Source organism: Patagioenas fasciata, chromosome 2 (genome assembly GCF_037038585.1).
Source record: "Patagioenas fasciata isolate bPatFas1 chromosome 2, bPatFas1.hap1, whole genome shotgun sequence".
NCBI classification, from domain to species: Eukaryota; Metazoa; Chordata; class Aves; order Columbiformes; family Columbidae; genus Patagioenas; species Patagioenas fasciata.
In genome coordinates, this window is record NC_092521.1 from 124356074 (window position 1) to 124378158 (window position 22085).

Consider the following 22085-nt stretch of genomic DNA (forward strand, 5'->3'; position numbering starts at 1 on the left):
ATTAACAACTAAAAGCCAATGTTAAACAAATTACTCCTTTCCCTAGGAAAAGCTTAGAGAGGGAATCTTTCCAATACCCGCCTGGATGCCTTCCTGTGTAACCTCATCCAGGTGTTCCTGCTCCAGCAGGGGGATTGGACTGGATGATCTTTCAAGGTCCCTTCCAATCCCTGTCATTCTGTGATTCTGTGTAATGTACTATAGAATTCTCTTCTCAGATTAGAAGGTGAGAACATTTCATCCTTATGAAGCCTTTGTTTGAGAAATCAAGATTACTGGGCCATTGGCAGCAGTGTCCTACTAGTTATGCTGCTCCAGGCCAAGTCCTACAGTAATGGTAGCTACAAAGCAAATTTACAATAAGTCACAACTCAAGATTCCTCGTGTCCTGAAGAGAAGTTTTCAGTGCAGCCAGGGTTGCAATGCTGAGTGTCTGGCTGTCAGACCTGGTACCCCATGCAGGTCTCCAAGGGGTGCCCCCGCAGCAGCCAAGGTCATGCAGCCAGAGCACCTCCTGCGCACTGGAGAGATTCACAAACTGCCAGTCACTTCCATAGAGCAGGAGGGATGCTTTGCTATATTTTTAGATTTTTCATTCCAGTCCAACCCTTTTTCCTTCTTTGTTTCCTCACTGACTAGTGCAATTTTTTCAGCACTAGATGTCAGTGTGGACTTGCAATACCAGATTGCTCTGCATTTTCCCTTTAATAAGAGGGAGAATTGCCATCCACAATGGATCCGAGTCTTTACAGCCTCATGATGTGCTTCCTACAAAACAGGTCTTTTCTTTACTGTTTAAACTTGACATAGTAAGTGTAGAAATGCATTCTGTCCTTGATTGGGATTAATATGGCTGTAAAAGGGCCCTATCCATTTCGTGACCATATCACAGCTGAGTTAAAGAGGAGCTACCATGGCTCTGGAATAAAAACTTTGTTTAGAAAATAAAGAACAAGAAATAGTTCCGAAGGATCTTGATAAATTGTGACCCTGCTAAGGTAGCGTTGAACAGGTGCACCACAGGGATGATTAATCCTCTAACTAACAGTATTCATCTCAACATGAACCTGCTGACAAAACTGAGTCTTTGCATACCTATTGTCTAGAAAGACATTGCATCATCTAGAAATGTTTTGCTACACCAGACTCTTACAAGGACTGTTTTAACTTGAATCTGGTTTATTATTTGCCTGGCACTTTCTGAATAGTGAACTGAAACCAGCCTGGGGCAGAGCAAACAGCTAGGAAGTGTGTGTTGGCTTTCTCTGATGAAACAACTGGTTTCTATCACTCTTTGGAAAACATTTTGTTTCTTTAAGAAACTTAAGTCCAGCTGTCTAAATTGTGAGTGATCCCTATGCTCTTATGGGAGAGCTGAGGAAGACGCACGAAGCACTCCAATTCCCCTCATTTTGCAAGCAGCAATCTAGAACAAGACACTGCTCCTCTTGATCCTGGAGAAACACAAACTGGGGAAGGAGAAAGTGAGGAGAGGAGGAAGCGAGTTCACAACTCTGATTTCTCATCCCTTACTTTCATGGGTTCCGGCTTCTGTCAAGTGGATCTGAGCCAAAACAACAGATGGAGCCTTTTACACCACCCTCGTGCTTGGTTTACACCAGGCGTGATGCACAGAAGCCGAGGCAGAAAACGCTTCTGGCAGAGAACGCAAAGCAGAGCTCGCTGACATTCCTCCCGACTCAGTATAGCTGTGGCTATGATCTGGGCCTTCAGAAAAATCCAGTTACGTGCTTTTATATTCCTCGCTATGCACTAGTTAATAAAGTATTATCTTAATACATACACCAGTACACCTTGGTTTTATTGTACTTCAAGGTTGTATCTGTCCTTTTGACTTCTGTTGCAAGAAGTCACTGCAACACACGCATGACTACCCAAGCAGCTCAGCTGTGCTTAAAAGCCCTATGAGTAACTACCTAGTGTGTTTTTGTTTCTCGTCATTAGTCTTATCAGTAGCAGACTGTGAGTAGGAGGCTGCAGAATATTAAAATAGTGCTTAAATCTATCAATTGACAATATTAGCAAATACCGTGCAAAAATAAGGACGAAGGTATTTTTTTCTCCTGGATTCTGAGAAGTTAAGGTAATATTTGGCAGATAATACAGAGCCTGAGAGAATACAAGTTGTACTTGGCAAATCTAATGTCACATGGCTCTACCACCTGCTGTCAGTCCTACACATTTCACTTTGTTATTGTTTCTGCAATGCTGTTTTCCATTTACTCACCTCTTTCTATAGATACCTAGCATCCAAGCAATTAGTACTGCTAATGAAAGATGTATCCCATAAAAGAGCTTGTCTGCAATCAGCTTCTGAAGACTCATTTACCTGTGTAATATTCCCTCTGTCAAGACTTGAAGTGCCTTCTTCATTAACCATCATGAACCATTCAGATAAGGCTCTGTGCAAAGCCAGCTGCCTCTCTAAGTGCAGAAGGGTTTTGTGGTCTTGCACTCTACATCGCGAGGACAAACAGTGTAATTTGGGAATATGCCTTTAAAGAGTGTCAATATTTCCCTCTACAGCAGTAAAAGGAAGTGAGGCCATCAACAGTCCTCCCCCAAAACCTGAATCCACATTGAGCTTGCATTGCTGGGTGCTGATACACAAGATCTGAAAACAAGAGAGAGTAAACATACTTCCCATCTGTCCATTTGTCCCCCACCCCCTCTTCTTAGAAATCACAGAAACAGAAAAATTAGCTGGATGGGACCTTTGTATGTCAACTCATCTACCCCTGGACTCCCACAGATCTGTGTATCACACCTTGCCCAGATAAACATGTATCAATGGCACTTCATTTATGAATTGGTGCAAATGCCTTTAGTGTGGATATAGGCATAGCCTAAGCAACTATTTGTCTTCTGTTATTCCTTAAGCATAAAACAAAAATGGTCTGCACAGCAGCTTCTGAAGAAAGATAGTGCTGGGGGGGTATAGATGGGTGAAAGGTCAGGAAGATACACAGTGGGATAATTCACGCAAGGTGATAACAAAAAAGCCACCAACAAGTAAAATTCATGCAATTAGCAGTAATAACACTGGCCTGATTATGTACTAAAATGGCAAATTCATATGGATGACATTCAGTGTTGCATCTGGTTACCTGTGAAGGTACTCAGTGGCTGATAATACGACCATGAATGTTAAAATAGCTTAGAAATAGTTATGGTGAATCATCTTTCCTGTTAAAATTGTTAGACTAAAGTATATTTTGTATAGTACAACTTTATATTAATAGCATGTGGTAATGGCATGCACAGCATGAATTGCCATTTCTTCAAGTAAGTTATTTCGAAGTGCTTTTTCCTGTACAGAACAGCCAATCAATACGTTCAGTCAAAATGTCAGTTTATTTTTAAGACTCTGTTATCTTTTCTGTGAACATCAGTTTTCTCTATGGGTAACTCCAGTGTACAAAATACAGCATACTGTTTATAGTGTGATAGAAGCTTCGGAAAAGTATAAACTTTAAACAAAAGATAGATGGTTTTAAACAGAATTTTTATAAAGCAAGGATAAACTTCCTTATGCTTGTAAACATCATAACATGTTTCCAGGATAATTTTAGGACCCAAACCTCGAGATTTACGAGCTGCTTATTTTTTTTATTCCATGAAGGCTGATCACAACATGTTGCAGGACTGTTTTTCGTACATCAGTGTAAGCGTATGTGTAAATCTTCATAGGATTAAAGTCAAGATGTACAAAGAATTATTCAATGCAAATAAAAATCTAAGATACCAGATAAAAGGGTCTCCTACATCTCTCAAAATACCAATTACCGGTTGGAGATACACTGATACCAAAATATATCTAAAAATATGCCTACAATAGGTTTATGTATCATTTGTAGTCACACTGACAGGCAAAATATGAGACCTATTTCCCTCAGCTTACAGATGGGAACATATAACGGTCTCATCTGCTAGACGGCTTATTCTAGCTGCAGATGTAAGGCATGTGTATTTTACACACTTTAGAGGCACAAACCAGTTCTGGTTTGTGTTCTCTATCAGCAACTGAACAGTTTAGAAGTCTCTATTTCCAGTATCTGCGAAGAACTAGTGTGCAGCACTATTTATTTTAAACAACTGAAATATACAGCAATGTAAAGACTGCATTGATCTCTTCCAACCACAACATGCACCTCTAGTTTGGTATCTGCTCAGTAAATCTAGTTGCCCAAACTCTATTAGGAGCCCATACTAGCTACTAAAAAGTTTTATGAGCAAGTGCCATTACTTTTCAAACTTTTGTAAAGAGAATGCAAACCTCTGGCTGGCTTTATTAGGTCAGGGTCAGATCCTTTTGTCAGAAATGAAACCTTGCTTGAAAGCCTGATTCAATGTCCCTGTAAAAGCCAACAAAGAAAGGAAGAGGAGGGGAGAGGATGATCTGTCTATGCAGCTCACTGTTGAGCAAAACACAGACCCTTGTACCATTTATTAGCACACAAAACCATGCAGTATTATGAATTCACAGCTAATTTTGTATGCTCAGGGCACACTTGCCACCTGGTATTTTCAAAGTAACTGTTCAAGAAACAAGTTCATTTATTATTTTCACTTGCTGATAGATGAGGTAGTGCAATTGAACAGGAGTGGAGGTATGCACCTTACAGCAAAGAACAGCAAGTATATTTGCCTGTCTAAATCATTTTTTTCCACTATTCTGGACAACAAACAAGAAGGTTAGTTCCTATTTTGTGCTTATTTAATTACAAATAAGATTCCCTAGACATATTTCTACAGGACTCATAACAGCAGTCACCCTTATGGGCCCACAGAAGTCAATGTTTAAGTAACTCTCTGCTTTTCACTGAGTCCTTGAGATCTGTGGAATATGGTCAGCAGCAAGTTCTCCTTTCTCTCTCCACTGGTTCCTCTTGTCACCAGCTATTTTCTATGCTTGGTAGGAAACTTCTATGCAAACTACTTCTGGAGTGTATTAATGAACAAATGGGTTGAGGTTACCGTGCCAGGTACTTGCTTCTACAAGACTTAATGGCTAGTCGACAGTTGTTTGCTAGAAGAAATGTTAGCTCAAAAACTTAACTGTACTGTTGACTATATAAAGCAAATTTCCGTATGTAGAAAAACTTTTATTCAACCGTTTGTAAGAGGAACTGGGAAGAAAGCTGGTTCAGAAGCATGTCATATGGCTTTTCTGAAGATAGAGGTGTTCTTTGTGGTAAATGTCCTGTTCAGACTCGCATTTGATAGTGAGAGCACTGCAAATATATACCCTAAATGCAAAACAAAAACTGAAGACTCCCCCAGAAAAGAAAAAAAGAAAATTGCACCGTGCTAGCCATATTCTCTGAGAAGGGAACACAGGCTGTCCTGTTGCTGTAACTTCTTTTCTGTGAAATATTATAAGACTGAGTAACTGTTTGGATGTCTTAACGGCTTCTTTTCTCCCATATATTTTTTAAATCCTAAATTGAATAAAAAGTTATTCACAGCCAAATATAACCTGTATTTAATACCCACTCAACTCTTAGATCCCCTGTAAAGAAATTACAGAAAGTACTGTGGTACTGTGTAGCAACATACTACTTTCAAAACACTGTTTATTTTAGCAGCTGACCAGTTCCACTAGCTCTCAGTAGTGGAAATTTTAAAAACTATAAAACTCTTGAGCATGCTGTCCTCTAAACCTGCTCCAATAGGGCTGAACACACCACAGGCATTCTGTGAGCGGCAGAAATTATGAGTCATGTCTGCAATATCCTTTGCCCATGCGGATTCTTGGAATCTTGCAAGATAGGAATTCCTATGGTAGCTTTCCCTTCTGTGGGAACATTAAGCAGCTATGTAGGATAGAGACACTACTATTTTCTACAGTTGTTGTCTCTGATAGATTTGGCTGAAGCTAGCCAAGGGTTTTAGAAGTAACTAATGGCAGAGGAGACACACTGATTTTCTTTCTGTAGGAACCTGAGCTAGAAGGTGCTCATGCTTGATCTACCTGGAGGTACCTACCACTGCTAGCAGAAACAGCACCTTGTAATTCACAAGTGGGGACAATGTAGTTTGGGTATCAACCCCAGCTGTTTGCGCAGGACTCGGCAAACAAAAGACCAAGCTGTTCATGAGACAGCTGTGGAATAACTGCCTCTTACTGAAACCAGCAATGGTTTACAGCAGAAGCCTCTAAATGGCATTCAGATTAGAATAATAGAATAATTTTGGTTGAAAGACACGCCCAGGATCATTAAGTCCAACCATAACCTAACTCTAGTATTAAACCATGTCCCTAAGAACCTCATCTGAACACCTTTTAAACACCTCCAGGGATGGTGACTCCACCACTTCTCTGGGCAGCCTCTTCCAATGCCTGACAACTCTTTCCGTGAAGAATTTTTTCCTCATATCCAGGATTTTCCAATATTGCCCATGAAACACAGAAAAAAAGAGATTTTCATTCTTTCTGTCCAGCTTCTCCTCCAGATGTACAAGAAAGCTCCAGATATACGAGAAAGCTATCCGGGAAAACTCCCGACGGGAGTGAGCGGCCCTTTCACCAACCACCCCGCCAAACCCGGGCTTGGTGAGCGGCGGGCTGGTCCCTTCGGCCCTCAGTCGGTGCGCGGCGCGGTTGGGCCCAGCAGCCGGGAGCCGCACTCGCCCGGTGGGGCCCGGAGCCCGGGCATTCGGGCGCTTCGCTGAGGCTGCGACGGCAAACGGAGCAGCGGTGCGGCAGGAGGGCACCCACCGCCTTGGGGGGCAGCGTCCCGCGCTTGGTCACCCCCGTCCTACCCGCCCCACCGAGCCGCCTCCCGCTGCGGCTGCTTCTCCCATTCACCTGGCGGGACTCAGTACGGAGCGCAGCCCCGGGATTGGCCGCCGCCAACGGCCACCAACCGCCAGAGCGCAGCTCCTGCTGGCGGCAGTTGGGCTTTTAACTCCCTCTGCGCCGGGGCGGCCGCCCCGGCGCCCCGCGGGCTTCCCCCTTCAGGCGAGCAGGCAGCCGGCCGCCTGTGTCCTCCTCTCAGCAGGTTCTCGCCTCGACCCCCACCTTGCATGAGGCGAGGGGCAGGAGACGGGGCGAGACCGTGGGCCCGACCCGTCACACCGCCGGGGGCCGGTCAGCGGCCGGGGGGAAAGAAAGGCGACGGCCCCTACCGCTGTAACCGCTCCCTATCCCGCCCGCTGGTGCCGCCCCCAGTATGGCGACACGGTAGAGGAGCGGCTGCGCTAGGGTGACCGCCCCCTCCCGCCTCCCTCGGCACAGGCACGGCGCGCCGCGGGCGAGCGAGCGGCCTCGGCGGCGCTGCTGCCGCCGTTGCCCCCCACACAGCTCAGCGGCAGTGAAGGAGGATGGCGGCGGCGGCGGGCACAGCGGCAGCAGGCACAACAGCAGCAGCAACAGCAGCGGCGGCGGGGCCGAGCGGCCGCACGGCGGGAGCCAGCACCGTCCCGAGCAGCTCATGGTGGCGCCTCAGACCCGCGAGCAGCGGCCGCGCCGGGGCCGCCAGCTGAGTCGGATCCCGGCAGGCGGCTCTCCCCTCTCGACACCGACCCACCGAGCGACCTGTTTCCCTCCCTCGGCGCACCCTCTTCTCCCTCCCCGGCGCGACCCGCGCCTCGGATCGCCCCCGCTTTGGCCGGACTCCCGCCACCCTCGGGCGCCGCGGGGAAGGCGGCGGCGAAGGGCACCGGGCAGCGCCAGGCGGCGGCGGGACCATGGGTGCGAAGCAGAGCAGCCCCACCGCCGCCAATGGCCGCACCCGGGCGTACTCGGGCGGGGATTTACCTTCCTCCAGCAGCAGCAGCAGCGGCGGCGCTAACGGGACCGGCGGGCGCTCGGCAGGCGCTGGCGGGCGGTACGCGCACCTGGCGGCGGCGCCCCATGCCGCTCCCGGCGGCGCGACGGCCACAGGAGGAGCGGCGGCGGCGGCGAGTGCCGCGGGGTCGGCACCCCGGAGCAGGTCCTTAGGGGGTGCCGGCGCCTCAGGGGCCCGGGCCGCGCAGTCCGCCTTCAACATCCCCCACAGTAGCGGCCCTTACGGCTCGCAGGACTCGGTGAACAGCACCCCGGAGGAGAGCGGCCGGGAGCGGCCCACGGGGGGCGACGGCGGGCCCTCCGGCGGGCCCCGGCTAGTGATCGGTTCGCTGCCCGCTCACCTCTCGCCGCACCTGTTCGGAGGTAAGGGCCGGCTGGCGGAGCGGGCGCAGCGGGGGGGCTTAGGTGCCTCTCTCGGTGCTGCGGGAGAGGGGTCTTCAGCGGGGAATGTCGGGGCTTTCCTTCCCCGGCTCCCGGCCCGGAGATGGGACGGGTCATGAATCATCACTTTGGGGAGAGCGGCGACTCTTATAAGCTTGCGCCCGCCGGAGGGGGATCACGGTTTGGACACGGGGTTGACAGGCCAGCGTCTCCTATTGTTTGTAACGAGAGATGTGAAAGGAGAAGGTTAAAAACGAACCGAACTCCGCGACGGTACGGTCGGGACGGCGAAAAGGAAGCGGAGCCTCTCCGGCTGGCGACTTTAGACTCTAATAGCTGTAATCAGTGCCTGTGTAAATACTCTTGCCTGCTACTTACATAATTAGAATTTAATTGGATCATGTGTCTCCGCCGTTTATTCTAAAATCGGACCAAACCCCTCTTTAGGTGCTGATTAATATGTGGTTGATGCCTGTTCCTCTTTCTAAGTTCTTGGGTTCTTGGTTCTGAAAGTCGATTAAGAAAAACAGAAGTTAAAGTAAGTTTCTTTCCTTATTTTCCCCCTGAGAGGTGAGGAGAGCCAGATAGCTGTCCATGACAGGCTTGCAGCACTGGTCCTGTACAGTCTTGAGGATGGCAACGTGTGCACTTGAGGCAGGAGAAACACTCTGCTGAACTCGGAATTAACCAAGTTGAGGCCCTTTAAGGGGCATATTAGACGTGGAGCAAGTTGTCATAGTTTTTTTGTCTCTCCTGTGATATTGAGATGAATAGGGCTGGTATAGGACTTGCATTTTACCGCCTGTGTTCTTTAAGTTAAAAATCTGCCTGCAGTTGCCAGCTGCTTTCAAAGTTACTGACTACTTTCAGTACTGTTTATTCTAGAGGTCGTTGTTCGCTTAAGTCAAACATTAAGGTGTAAGGTGACTTTTGCAATGAATTCATTCTCTTCAAAATTCTAATATCTTTATGTATTATAACCTGTCTAAATACCAACCAACTTCCCCAAAAGCTTTATTTTGAGAAAGAGGAGGCTGCTGTAAAATTCCTACATTTCTGTATTCTAATTAGTCTGTTTGTGAATTCTATTTGTAGCAGGCTGGGTTTTCTTTTTTGTAATGCAACCTGGTTTTAGCCAGAGCAGAGCTCTCTTCAGTCTGACCCTGGCAGGGTGCGTGGGGTTTCCGTCCCATGACCCGCCACCTCTGGGCTCTTGTGTGTTGACCTGAGAACAGTATAGCTGTTACTTCCTAGATCTGAAACTGCTGCCTCCCAGCGCGGTGGTTGAACATTAACAGAAAGCTGTCAAACCCTGTTCTAATAAAGGGATATTTGCCCTTAAGAAAGGAAATATAACTACTCTCATAGTGCCAGGCTGCTCCATAGGAGTGCTTTGTTGCAAGGATGCTCATTATACTGTCACAGTAGCTGTGGGGGAAGAAGGTACGTGCATTGCCCTTAGTGATGAAAGGATGCCCTATCATGGAGTATTGTGCAGTTTGTGCTAAGCACAAAGGAATCACTAAAACATGTAGGCAGGTAAAACTTCCCCCCACACACACTTTTGTTGCTTAAACATTGTCTTGCAACCTGCCTTGCTGCCAGAAGAGAGTGTATTAAATGTAAATGCAGTGATGAGGATCAATAACCTAGGAAGCTCTATTCAGATGCAGGAAGGTCTCTTCAGAATAATTCTAAATTTGGTTGTATTTTTCTACAGTTAATTGCTGTACTATACCATATTTTGTGTTTTGCAAATCTCTGAAACTGGCATACTGAAGAGGATATAGGCTGAAATGAATGCAAAGCTTTTTGGTTTTCCTGGTGAGGAAGAGTACCAGGAGGGGTACACTCTTGTCATCTACTGACTAATAAATAAAGAATGCCATATGTTAGGAGTTTGAGTAGCAATTTTCAAGATACGCTGTCCTTATGTGGTCACAAGATGGTCATGAATCTACTTGCTTTTTCTCTTCTAAAATTCTTAGTATTTCTTATTGGGATGAATAACTGTTTAATCATAATACTGTAACACCTGTGAATAAGGCTTCACTTGAAACATTATTTTTTTCAATTAAAATATTCTGTGGTATCAGTGATCCATTACTCTACATCACATTGAATATTGGCATCCTTATTTAGCTGCATGCCATGTGTTTTCTTGATTCCTTGTAATAACTAGATGCTTGGAGCAAGTAGCCCCACTGGAGATCATACACCAGTAGAATTAGCATGGTAAAAAATAACTTGAAGCATTGTTTTTGCCCTGATGGTAACTAGCTCAAGCTTGTTTAGGTGTGGTATCTGGCATTTATCTTGTGTATCATAAGCATGCCTGAAGTCCCCTCCCTTGTTTTGTAGCATGCAAATTACCCCAATTGTTTCTTTTTATCTTGAAAATTACTGAAATTAATTTTGAGAAGCAGCATGGCAATTCTATGAAAATTAAAATAAAAAAGAACTAGAATAATTTCCGTAAGTTGAACTGAATCTCCAGCTATTTATGTTTTTAGACATGCTGCTTGGCTTCATCAGTCAGTGACACATGGGTGTTGTGTTTGTTAAATTACTGTAATTAATTTGCTATTAGAGAATTACACCATATCGTCACTTTTACTGGGCAGCTTTATGTACTGAAGTAATGTCTAGGTATTAATTCTCTAACATACTTAAATCCCTGCTGTGCTTGTTAATATAACATTTGAATGAGATTATAAAAAGTATTATGTTATTATATGTAATGTATTGGAAAGTGTGATCAATTATTTCTCATCTTCAATAGGAACTGTAGTAAGCACAGGCTTTCCTGACTCTGAGGGCCTCACGTTCTTGTCTAAACTCAGGCTAGTGCACCTTTATGGTGGACGTATAATGGAGTAAATGCTGCTATGTAAGCTTAGGTCTCATCTCAGGGAGAGTTCAATTCACTAAATAATTGAGGCCTTGGTTTCGTTATATACATGCGTGAGTGTATGTTTGTGCTGCGAGCGTGCCTGGAGTAGGCTTAGAGCATTAAGCAGAGCGAGGCCCAAATTCCATAGGATCTTACGGCACTCCCAGATGCAGAGAGCAAACCTGTGAATGACGTTCAAGCGCTTTCTTGCAACACGGCGCTGGGTTCCGGCTTCCTTTGAGGTGATAACGCTGTTATCGGGAATTTGGACCAGTAGTTTCCCGCTCTTTACCTCAGTGAATGGGACTTCCCCTCTCTCCCAGCCCCAAAATAAATATTCTTACCTTCTGTTAAGAACAGTGTGTAGAAGAGTTGGCCCCGAGATCCACAGTTAGTTTTTCCACTGTGTTTTTAGCCAGTAGGTATTCCTGCGTAAACTGTCAGCACTGCAGCAAAGCTACTGCTGTAGTTACAATATAGCTTATTTTTCGTCAATGGTGCTTGCAACAATTATTTCAACTAAAAATGGATGATCTTTTGGAATTTTCTTTGCTTTGGGTAGCTGCTGCTGTGTTACTTCTGTCACTAAAAATGTCGACAGCTCCTCTGAACTCACTTCATGTTTGTTATCCTGGGCGGTCACAACAGGGAGAGTTCTTGGTGAAAACACATTGTATTAAGTATCCTTCTGGTATTCACATGTAAATCTCTTCTTAGGAATGTTGTTATAAGACAAGAATAAAACCTTTAAATATTTTTTTCCCCTCTTTAAAAGTCTCGTAGGGAAGAATATGTAAAATTCATCTGAACAAGGCAGAAATGTTACATACTGAGTCTTAAATTTCCATATCAGTTCTTCTTTCCAATTGATTCAGCAGTGACCGTACAAGTATTATATTAAAATTTCAGGTTGTGTTATATACGGTCATTTACAATTTTATATGATGTACTTATAGACAGGTTTTTAAATATATCATGTTGCCAGACACAACTGTTGACAGCTTTCAGGCTTATCTCAAGACTTCGAGTAATAATTTGGAGATCAAGTTGCATCTGTTCAACTTTGTTAGGAGAAGGAAGTTTGGTATGTTCTTCTCAAGCCAGATAGCGATCAGGCTTTTTTAATGTAGTACTTTACAATGCAGGATTTATTGCCAGCTGCTGAATGTACATAACACAATATGGGTAGAACCTGATAGGTATGTTACAGTAGCATTTGTTTGTAATAATAGCTGGTAGAAGTACTGAATCAATTCTTCATTCTATAGAAGAAGGCTCATGAAAGCCCCAGGTTATAACCTCAATTACTTGTTGTAAGCAGATATCAGTAGAAGAATGATGTAAAGTCACAAAAGTTTTTTAGACATCTCTCAAACTGCCTGGAAAGCTGCATTTTGTTTTGTTTTCCATCTGAGAAGCATTGGAAAGTGTGCTTTGCAGTGAGACTGTTGGGGTATCCTGGTGGTGAGAATCATGTTAGAAGCAGTGAAACTTGCTGTTGCAGCTTCAGCCAGTGTGCCATGGTATTACCTGACATACCTTCTCTTTCTGGCAGTTGGGATTTTTTTTAATATATTTGAGGAAGGCCAGTGAATCTTTGATAAAATATATATTTCTCTAAATTACTTCCTAACCATTCAGAATGAGGAAAGCGTATAAGGATTTAGTCTAAGAAAACTAAAAGTTTTCCGTAAAAATTCTGCCTTTTTTAAGATGTATGATAACACTGCCATTTGCTGTTGTGAATACAAAAAATTCCCATGTGCATTTTCAGATAGTTTAGCTGTTGCGGTTCATAGGTCTTACAAGGTGCAGAATGGTGAAAGCTAAGAAGCTGTCTTTGCCTTGGTATTTTGATTTGTTTCTGTTCACTTGGCTGCACTATTGAAACACAATCATATCCATGTTTGTCCACTTTGGAAAAAGTGAGAGCAATAACAATGAGAGGCTGGCTGAAGTCTGCTGATTGTAGAAGAAGTTAAAATGGACACCAGTCTGAAAGCGGAGAGAAATACAAACATGTCTGTACCCATACACACAACTTCACAACAACCACAGATTGCGGGGGGAGATAGATGTGTGTCTCATTTTCTGTTCGGTTATACTGGTGAGTTGACTCCAAAATGAGACAGAAGAGTCACTTTTGCAGCCTCTGAAGATATGGGAGGTTTTGAAAATATATTAGTCTTCCATTAACCAAAATACAGACTGAAACATCCAGTGTGCTAAGAAAGCAGTTCAAGGATAAGTCTGTTGATTGGGACTTTTAGAAGAACTGCTCTGACAGCTGGGTTTGAGGAATCCGATCCCTTTTCAGCATCTCACTGTTCTGGTGTTTAGTGGGCTCCTCTGTTGCTCCTGCATACACAGAGTGGACAGCCATATTGTGCCTGGTAGGCAGCAGAGATGGAAACTCTTCTAAGGAGGTCACAGGAAAAAGTAGCAAAAAGTCCAGCACCACCACCCCCCCTGCTCTAGCTCAGTCAGGGAAGTGCTTTTAGTCTCAAATTTTAGGTGTTTGGACAAATGAACTAAAAGAAGTGTTTGGATCTGCTGGTAGTGCTAGTGAAGCCCCTGGGAGCTGTGTTTCATTTCCTTTGATTGAAGACAGGTCTCTGTGATGATGAGAGGCTTGGGGCACTGGAGTAAACGCTGAAGTGAGTGATGGAGGATCTTTGAAGGGTTTCTTTTTCTTTTCCTGCCTGGTAAACGAAAAAGGGTTAAGAGAAACCATATAATAGAAATAACAGCACTGCATTTATGGCAGAATTGTAAACAGTTAACAGTCTGAAGAAAGGGAAGCAGCCTAATTGTAATGGCATATATAAATATTTCTTTTGGCTACCAAGACAGCGATAATACCTGATGGAGCCTTTGCAGTGCCAGTTCAAACAAAGGCCTTCCTTTTTAATGTCTTCAGAATACCTATCCAACCCTGATATCCTGACAGTGTGCCTCTCCTCATGTTCTCTCACATAATTGCAGACTAGTCTCCAGCAACCTTCCGAGTGATTTCTTTGTCTTACAAAAAAAGCCTTTTGTCACTGCTAGAAATCCAAAACTATTTTTAAAACACGGTGCCTACCCATCTGTTTGGGTAAGTTCTCCTCCTGTTCTTTCCAGCTGCTCAAGTAAAACTTCATCATATTAATGTTCTTGATGTGCTGTCTTAGCCTTGCATGAAACTTTTGAATAATGTTATGGAGATTTTTAGGATAGGTTTTCTTTGCAATTTGCAGGTACATGAACCAAGTCTAGATTATTTTCAAGATTTTTCTGCAGCATGTCTGCCGTTCATTAATGGTTTAATTGGTTTCAGGAGAGACATGTGGTCATTTCTACAGATGGTGTTCATTTAGTGTGTAATGGAAGATGTTGTTCTTGCAGATGTTTAAGCCATGAAAAGAAAACAGTGAGAAACCTTTGAGTGTTCCGAGTTTCTATTTTTTTAATATCTTTAAAAGCATACATCTTATCAATCAAAAGAAAGCAATTTTTTATAAAAACCACCATTACCCAAGTAAAACTAGAACATTTCTTAAGCATCCAGGAAAATGTTTCTACTGTCTTATCTCTGCTTAGGTATTTCCTAAACAAGTGCCTGTGTTCCCAGTGCCACCTTTCCTTTGTAAATGGTCATTGTGACTTTTGTAAGGATGTCTCAGTGTGCATCCACAGCTCTTTGACATCTGTTGTTTGGTTGGCTTCAAATTCCTGATGCTTGCAAAAGCGAGAGGGTAAGTCGTAGAAAGAATGAGGCTGGTTCTCACTTTCAGTTGGGACATGCTTCTGTTTTCTGCATGGAAATTGCCTAGTAGTGACCTGGAGAGATGAGGAAACATGCAGGAAACTCTCATAGGGCTTGGAGTGTCTGACTGCCGGCCAAACAGAATACCAACTGCTGTGTGGGATTCAACTCCATTACTCTTACTCGTCTTTAGGAACTGACCTACCTGGGTGTTTTCTTCTTCCTTGTCTGCTCTGTCTAAAAATCAGACCACCACAGCCTGTGAACAGTCTCCAAAGGGTGGGTGTGCTGCATACCATTGTGGCTATTTTTAGTAGATTCTGTTTGCTGACTTAGTGTGCTATAAATACGGAGTTCTCGTCTGGCATGCACTTTGCATGTCCTCTATTAACTTATAATAAATTCGTCTAAGAAGAATGGCAAGAAAAGAAATCAGCTGTTACAATTTATTTGGTTCTCCATATGAAGTGTCATTTATATAAAGCAATTATTTAGCAACGTTTTAACTGTAAATGGCTTTTAAAGCTAGTGGTGTTCCAAAACACTTCCTAGTCAGGGTACCATAATTAGTCCTTATGTCAGATTGATTTATACTGCAACTTCATTAAGGTTTTAAAAATTGAAAGTGTTTTTAGATATGAGAGGTTAGTTGAGCATGTGGAGTAGTATCAACACTAGTAAATTACATTCTTTTTTATGTGAGTACAGTGTTATGATTTTCCTGGCTTTTTTTTTCATAAAGTATAAGTGTATATACTTTCACTTGAGTTGAAATATAGTTAAGGCATTTATAGCATTTTTAATATTACTAGGACTCAATGCCAAAAGGAGAGGGACCCATGTCTAACTGAAATAAAGATGCATCTGTCTTTGAGTATTGAATTTGACACAAAATCGAAGGATGGGTTCTTGCTGAATTACGCTGAGCGCAAACTAAATGCAGTTCCTCTGCAGTGCTAAAATAAAAATTGTCATAGTGTACACTAACAGATGTGTCCTTTGTGAAAGAAACGTAAAACTGGTGAAGTTTTCCATGTGCAGTATAAGAAGGATCTGCTTAGCAGTGCTTTCTGCAGGTTGTCTGAACATAGACAGTATTTTGAGAATCTTAAAAAAAAAAAAAATTTCAACCTGGTGATAGTTTTTCAGAAAACTTACAAAATAAATTGTCTCCCTGCCATGAATCGTAGGTAGTTCCCTGAAAAACATGTTGCTGTTGAATCCTGCCTTTCTGCAGCTATCAGGGTTTTACTTCTTGTGGACTGAAGAACATCACTCCTCCTTGATTCTTGAGCATGAATATCAATTGAAGTTCCAGTATGGGGAAAAAATATTACCAGACTTGAGAAAATGCTGTGTCCCTACCAAATAGAGCAGAGCATCATCAGTTAAGCAAATTTCAAAGAGATAATGGTGGACAATCTCTAGAATATAAAGAACAATGACAACAGTAACATGCAGTTCTCTATGGTCATTTAACTACTTTTTACCATCATTTGACTACTTTCAGTCCTCTTTCTTCTCATGGTCTTTTATGCCTCAGCAAGGATGGCTGGAGTAGCCTAAAGCAAGGAGGACTGAATCTGTCTAACATGACAGACTTGAGGAGCTGCTCTCCATTTTCTTGGGTGTTTTGCTGTCCTTTGGGAAGAATGAATTTAAAATCACACACCTGCATTCTGAGTGCTGGAAGGCATATTATGCTTGTGCAGCAAGTGGCTTGCGGCTCCTGTAGTCTCTTAAACTGGATAAACATGATTCTTCTGCAGAGGTGATTTTGATGAAGTGTCCTGAAACGCAGTATTACTGAGTTCAGGTGTGAAGTGCCCAAATACAGGGTTACCTATGCAACTTTCTTCTAGAGCTTTTTAATTTTTCAGTGTTGTGATTTTGCAACTTAATGGTCAGTTACGGTTGGTTTGAATGTGTTTGTTTATTTTTCCCTTATCCATGTGTGTGTAGTTGTTAGGGGTAGTCAGATCAGTGTAGACAGATACTTGTTTTATTTCTATATTGGGAATACTACTAAATAAATGACAAGTAGATTGTCTGAGTTCAAAACAGAACAAAAAAGACCCTACTCTTTTGTTAAAGATCTATCAGTCTATTGATGAATTACAATTTTAAAACATAACTGGAAAACTACTTCTGTAGTTTTCAGTTGTGGTGTAAAGAAATAAAATACCTGCTCCATCCATGCAATAGAGCTATAAGGCTGTTGCTGCCTGAAGAGAAATTATCTAGTAGAATAGCATGTGAATGAAAACAGCATTAGATTCACGTATGTAAAAGGACTGCATGCTACCAAAGAAATACCCGTTGAATATCTAATTCAGCTGTCCTAACATTTAGATACTGGATGACAAGTGTACAGGCATTACCTCGCTTTTTAAGGACTGAACTATATTACTCTTCAGTTAACTTTAATTGTATGTTTGCTACAGCTCAGCTTTGGATTAGTTTATATCCAGATGTCTTGTATCCGTGAATTTGTGTGTTTTGTAAGTGATAGCGTTTTCAAAGACAGATGATACCGGCCTTATTTGCAGCCATGGATATGAAAAAACCAAAGTGTTTAAAATGCTTTTGAAGTAAAATACAATACTGAAATCGCTTCCAGTTTGGAGGAAATACCGATTGCATTGCTAGCCTAATAAACTGTGTGCTAAAATAAACTTGGGTTTTCGCACACTTGATAAGATCAAGATCCAGTGACAGCATACACCTAAAGAGTGGCAGAAATGTTCCTTGCAAATGTGGGACTAGTTCTGCTGCAAACAAAGAAATAAGAAGGCTGATGCAAATAATGTGTTTTATATTGTGCAAGTGTGGGTCAGCCCAGGTTATTCTCCTTTGTGTCTCTACTGTGCCTCTCCAATTGTAAAACACACGGTTGTGTTCAGCAGAAGTCAAAAGGAAATGATGAACACATTTGGAGCTGGAGGGCAAGAGTTCTTTCTAGGGGGCTGGACTTCTATATATGACTTCCCTCTACAGGTGTGCAGCTAGCCAACCATTTAAATGTATTTAATGACTGTACATTTTGCTTTAAAGCATTATTCTGAAGAAATGCTCAGAAGAGTTTTAAGCTTGGATGATGTAATTTCTTGACATTTAAGAGTTCAATAAGTTGGGGAAGTTTGTTGATTTGTGAGAAGTGGGCTAGAACTAAGATTTATGAAGAGCACTTGGGCTGATAGCAGTGTTGAGATTGTTTGTTCCTATCCACACAGATAAGGCAACTTCATGCGGACGTGGAACCAGAGGTCATGGAGTGGATGTGAAAAGCATTCTAATTTTTGAATTCTGGCCAGTATTGATTCTCTTTTAGGGACTGGCTAGCTACAATCTTTGATCAAGGTAGTTTTGACAACTGGCTAAGTTTCTTTTTTTTTAAAAGAAAAAACTTGTTAAATATTTGAACTCATTTCTAATTAAGTGACACAGCAAAAAATCTTCCAGGACCTCAGCTGTAGTCCTTGCTAGTAGTACTAGAAAATTCTGTAGGAATTAATTTCTGTAACTTCTTTCAACTCTTGGAAAAATTGAACAGTCTTTATGAATGCTAAGTATAACTTGCCTTACATTTATTGTAACAGGCATGACACTCTCTGAAAAAATACTTGCTTATCTATGGCTGTTGCCTGATTTTTAATGATATTGACCTATGTTTTAGCTGAATTTTAATTTACTGATGAAAAACACTGGCATACAGATTTTGTGTTTTATCCTGGTATTTTATTGCTGAAAAACATGTATTTAGCAGCAAAGCCAGAAGTAGCCAAAAGCACTGAAAAGTGAAGTGGATCCCTGTTGAAGTGTACTGGAGAAGTAGTGATTGTGTTTTGCTCTCCACAGGTTGTTCCTTCCATCTCTGCCGTTCCATTAGTTAACTAATGAAAATGGCAGGTGTAGTGGAATGAGAGTATAGCATGGTATTGGATGCCATTGGCTCTTGAAGTCTGAAAAGCTATACAGCTTTGTTTTTAGTTTAGTGTGTCTGGATTGCTAACTATGCTGAGAAACAGAGTGCTGGGCTAGTGTTGCTATACTGCCTTTTGATAGTGAAAATTACGCCAGCTACAGCTCCGATATAATGAGCTGAGAATGGGAGACCTGAAGGTATTCAGGTCTAGATGAGATGGTATCAATTTGGGGATGATTCTGATTTTTTTTTTCCTCCTTGTTTTGCTCAACAAATACTTTAGCTTGCAGGTTAAATATGCAAAAGTGATGCATAATTTGTCAACATGAGGAGGGCTCTTAAATGCTTGCAAGTAGTCAAATGTCTCTACTTTTATGTAGCTGTTATATTTGTAAAATGTTCTGCATTTTACAAAGTGTGCAAAATACTAATTATAATATGCACCTCTAGGGACTCTTATTTTTCTTCCTTTTCCCATCATGGATTTGGACTATTTCTGGGCTGTTTAATAGCTGCATCCCATGGCAGCCTGTTCTTAATTGTGAAACTTTGTTAGCTGTAGAAGGAAAGCATTCTTTTAAATACATTTAAAAACAAATGTTTGTATTGAACATGTGGCTGGCCTGACACCATCCACAAAGATGCAGAATTAGGATGAGTGAAAAACATAAGCACCTCAGGAAATATTAACCTCAAAGGAAATCCTCAGAAAAGAATGCCAAGTTTGTCAGCAAGAGAGAGGAGGGGGGAAGTCTATATGGAGTGGTGGTGTTTGATGCATTATTCCTACTCAGGGGAAATTGGGATGCATGGATATATGTGCTGATACGGTTGTTTTCCAGTCTCTGTGATCCTATGACACACTAAAGCTTATTGAGAACCTCTTCTTTTTTCTCCCTGTTCTCTTCCGTCTTGCCATTTTCTGTACGGATGAGTCTTCTTACTTGTTACACCTGTATTAGTAACTGAAGTTACAAAAATAAATCTGTATAAATACTGATTTAGCCGGATCTTTAAAATATTTGCATAAAAAACCTGAAACAAACAAACAAACAAAAAACCAGTGTCTTACTTTAGGACTTCTTTCTGTTTTTTCCTAGAAAGACATAATTTTGGGTATTACATTTGACTTGGATTTTTAACTTATCTATCCTAGTTTTATCTAACAATAGTTATATCTGTAGTGTTAATGGAGGAATAATGCTGAAGAGAAATACATCAGAATAGATAGTACTCTATCAAAGAGAAGAGAGGCCATTTTGATGAAATTTTCTATTTTAGGCCATCTATTTTTAGATATTTTCTTGTCTCCAGTTCTTCTGATTTGCATTTCCCCAAACTTGAACATTGTGACGTAATGTTTTTCTTTGCATTAGCAGTATTTTTAAGTACATACAAGTTAAAACTGATTTAACTTGTTTCCTCAAAGGTCTAATCGGGTAAATGTGCTTTACATATAACATGAAGCATTAAAGCCTGGAACTTAAAGGTCAACTTGTTAAATTCTAATCCTATCAGTTTTCTGTTTATGCCTTACAGATTTGTAAATTTACAAAATTACACACTTGTAATTCAACTTCAGACATGAGAAATTTCATATCAAAATAGAAAAGGAAGAAAGGCCTCAAGTTAGTACCTTGTTTTTCTTGTATTTTTCCTACTGTAGTTTGACGTAATTAGCCTTGTTCTCCTTCAGGCAGTGATGATAAATGTACTAGGTGCAATGTTCTTAAGCTACTGGTACAGCTACAACACCACGAGGGCAGCTTAAGTCAGCGAGTCTTGCACATGTAGACCTTCTGGTATACTCACAAAACTGTCTTGAAGAACATAATCTCATTTGTCAGGAATTGTATATAACTGACAAGGATTCCTTCCTCTGTTGAAGGAAGGGAGCTCTTTCTGTAATCTCAGTATTCATGTCTTTAAATTGCAGAAACTCCTAAACTACAAGCTAATTTTAAAGGTGTTTTCCTAACTGAAAGTCAGTGAATGGTCTGACAATTGAACCCTATAACTGAGGTTTAGGAATATCACCAGAAGTACTTGTCCACAGAGAGGTAAGTATAGATTAGAGATACTTTGTCAGCTATTAGAGTCAGTTATTGTTATATGTAATACTTAAGCATTGCATCTTCCTTTCTCACACAGTGTGTTGGAAAACAACAGGCCTTGCTCTTGACATTATCAATGAATTTTCATTATTATTATTAGGTTAGTAGGCATATGATGTGCTTTCCCCTCAAAACTTTACACAAAAGAGGCTGTGATGTGTGGGTGAAACTCTTTGTTGATGATCATAGCACTTGAAGGGACCTTGAGTTTAACGGTTCCTTCCTGTCACTGGAATGCAGGATGAGCTGGGTTTAGTTGATTCTGAGCAGATGATGTTTATCTATTCTTTCTTAATTTCTTAGTGGAAACCACCTATTTCCTTGAGTATTCTATTTTGAAAACTAATTCTGCCAGTTGAAAAATAATAAACAAATTACTCTTACTGTTTCACAACCAATTCCCAATTTTCAATGCAGAAATTTGCAGTTGATGCATTTTTAATGGGTAGTTCTTTCTTCATTATGAATGTGAAGGGCTCTTTTTTTGTATTTAAATTTTTCTAGCTATTAGATGCAGTTTCAACAATGTATATAGCCTTGAAATGTAACTGAAAGGGCATTTATTGCACTGTTATGATTTTGTATCTCTCAATTTGTGTATCTGCTTACTTTGAATTAGGTTTGTAGAAAGCTATAATTTGCTAGATGTGTATGACAAAAAAGGACCAGGGTGGTAATGGAGCAGACAACATTTAATAATAAAGTAACTGTCTTGAAAAACTTAGGTTGCTGTTTCTGTCAGCAACTGCCTAGCCAGATTTGGAAGGATAGATTGATAAGAGACTTCATTAAAAATAGACCTATATTATCGTAGTATTTCTGTTAGCTAGTAAACTTGAAGTTGCTTCTTCCTGTATAAACAAGAAATCCAGCTTCAATTATTCTTTAAAACTCAAAACATCTGATTGGGCTATGAAAAACTGTTCTGTAACACAGACAAAAGTACAATTGTGACTGTATATACAAGTTGGCACTAGTGCTGTATAAATAGAGGGGGATTTCAGGATTTTTTTTACACTTGTATATACCTCACTATCCTTTATATAAACTGAACTTAGTGTATTTGTTTCTTTAAGCCATGAATTTGGCTAAAGACCAAGAGTAAAAACCATTACAAGGGTTTGATTCTGGCCTGGCTGCAGAAGGCAGACCTCATGTATTAATACATCTCTTTGTGTCATTGGTGTGGTATTTGGCTAACTGCATTTGAT

The 22085-nt window shown here is 41.5% G+C and overlaps 1 protein-coding gene across 3 annotated transcripts in view; it reads left to right on the forward strand.

Moving 5' to 3' along the window:
• The first annotated feature begins 6962 nt into the window (after positions 1-6962).
• ZNRF2 (zinc and ring finger 2) overlaps positions 6963-22085 on the forward strand; it is a 60124-nt gene continuing 45001 nt past the window's right edge. The window contains exon 1 of one of the 3 annotated variants that reach the window (XM_071804906.1): positions 6963-8176. In XM_071804906.1, the coding sequence (XP_071661007.1) occupies positions 7714-8176 (463 nt within the window). In that variant the 5' untranslated portion in view covers positions 6963-7713. The remainder of the gene's footprint in view (positions 8177-22085) is intronic. The other 2 variants (XR_010650893.2, XM_065831084.2) reach the window with 2 other exon arrangements.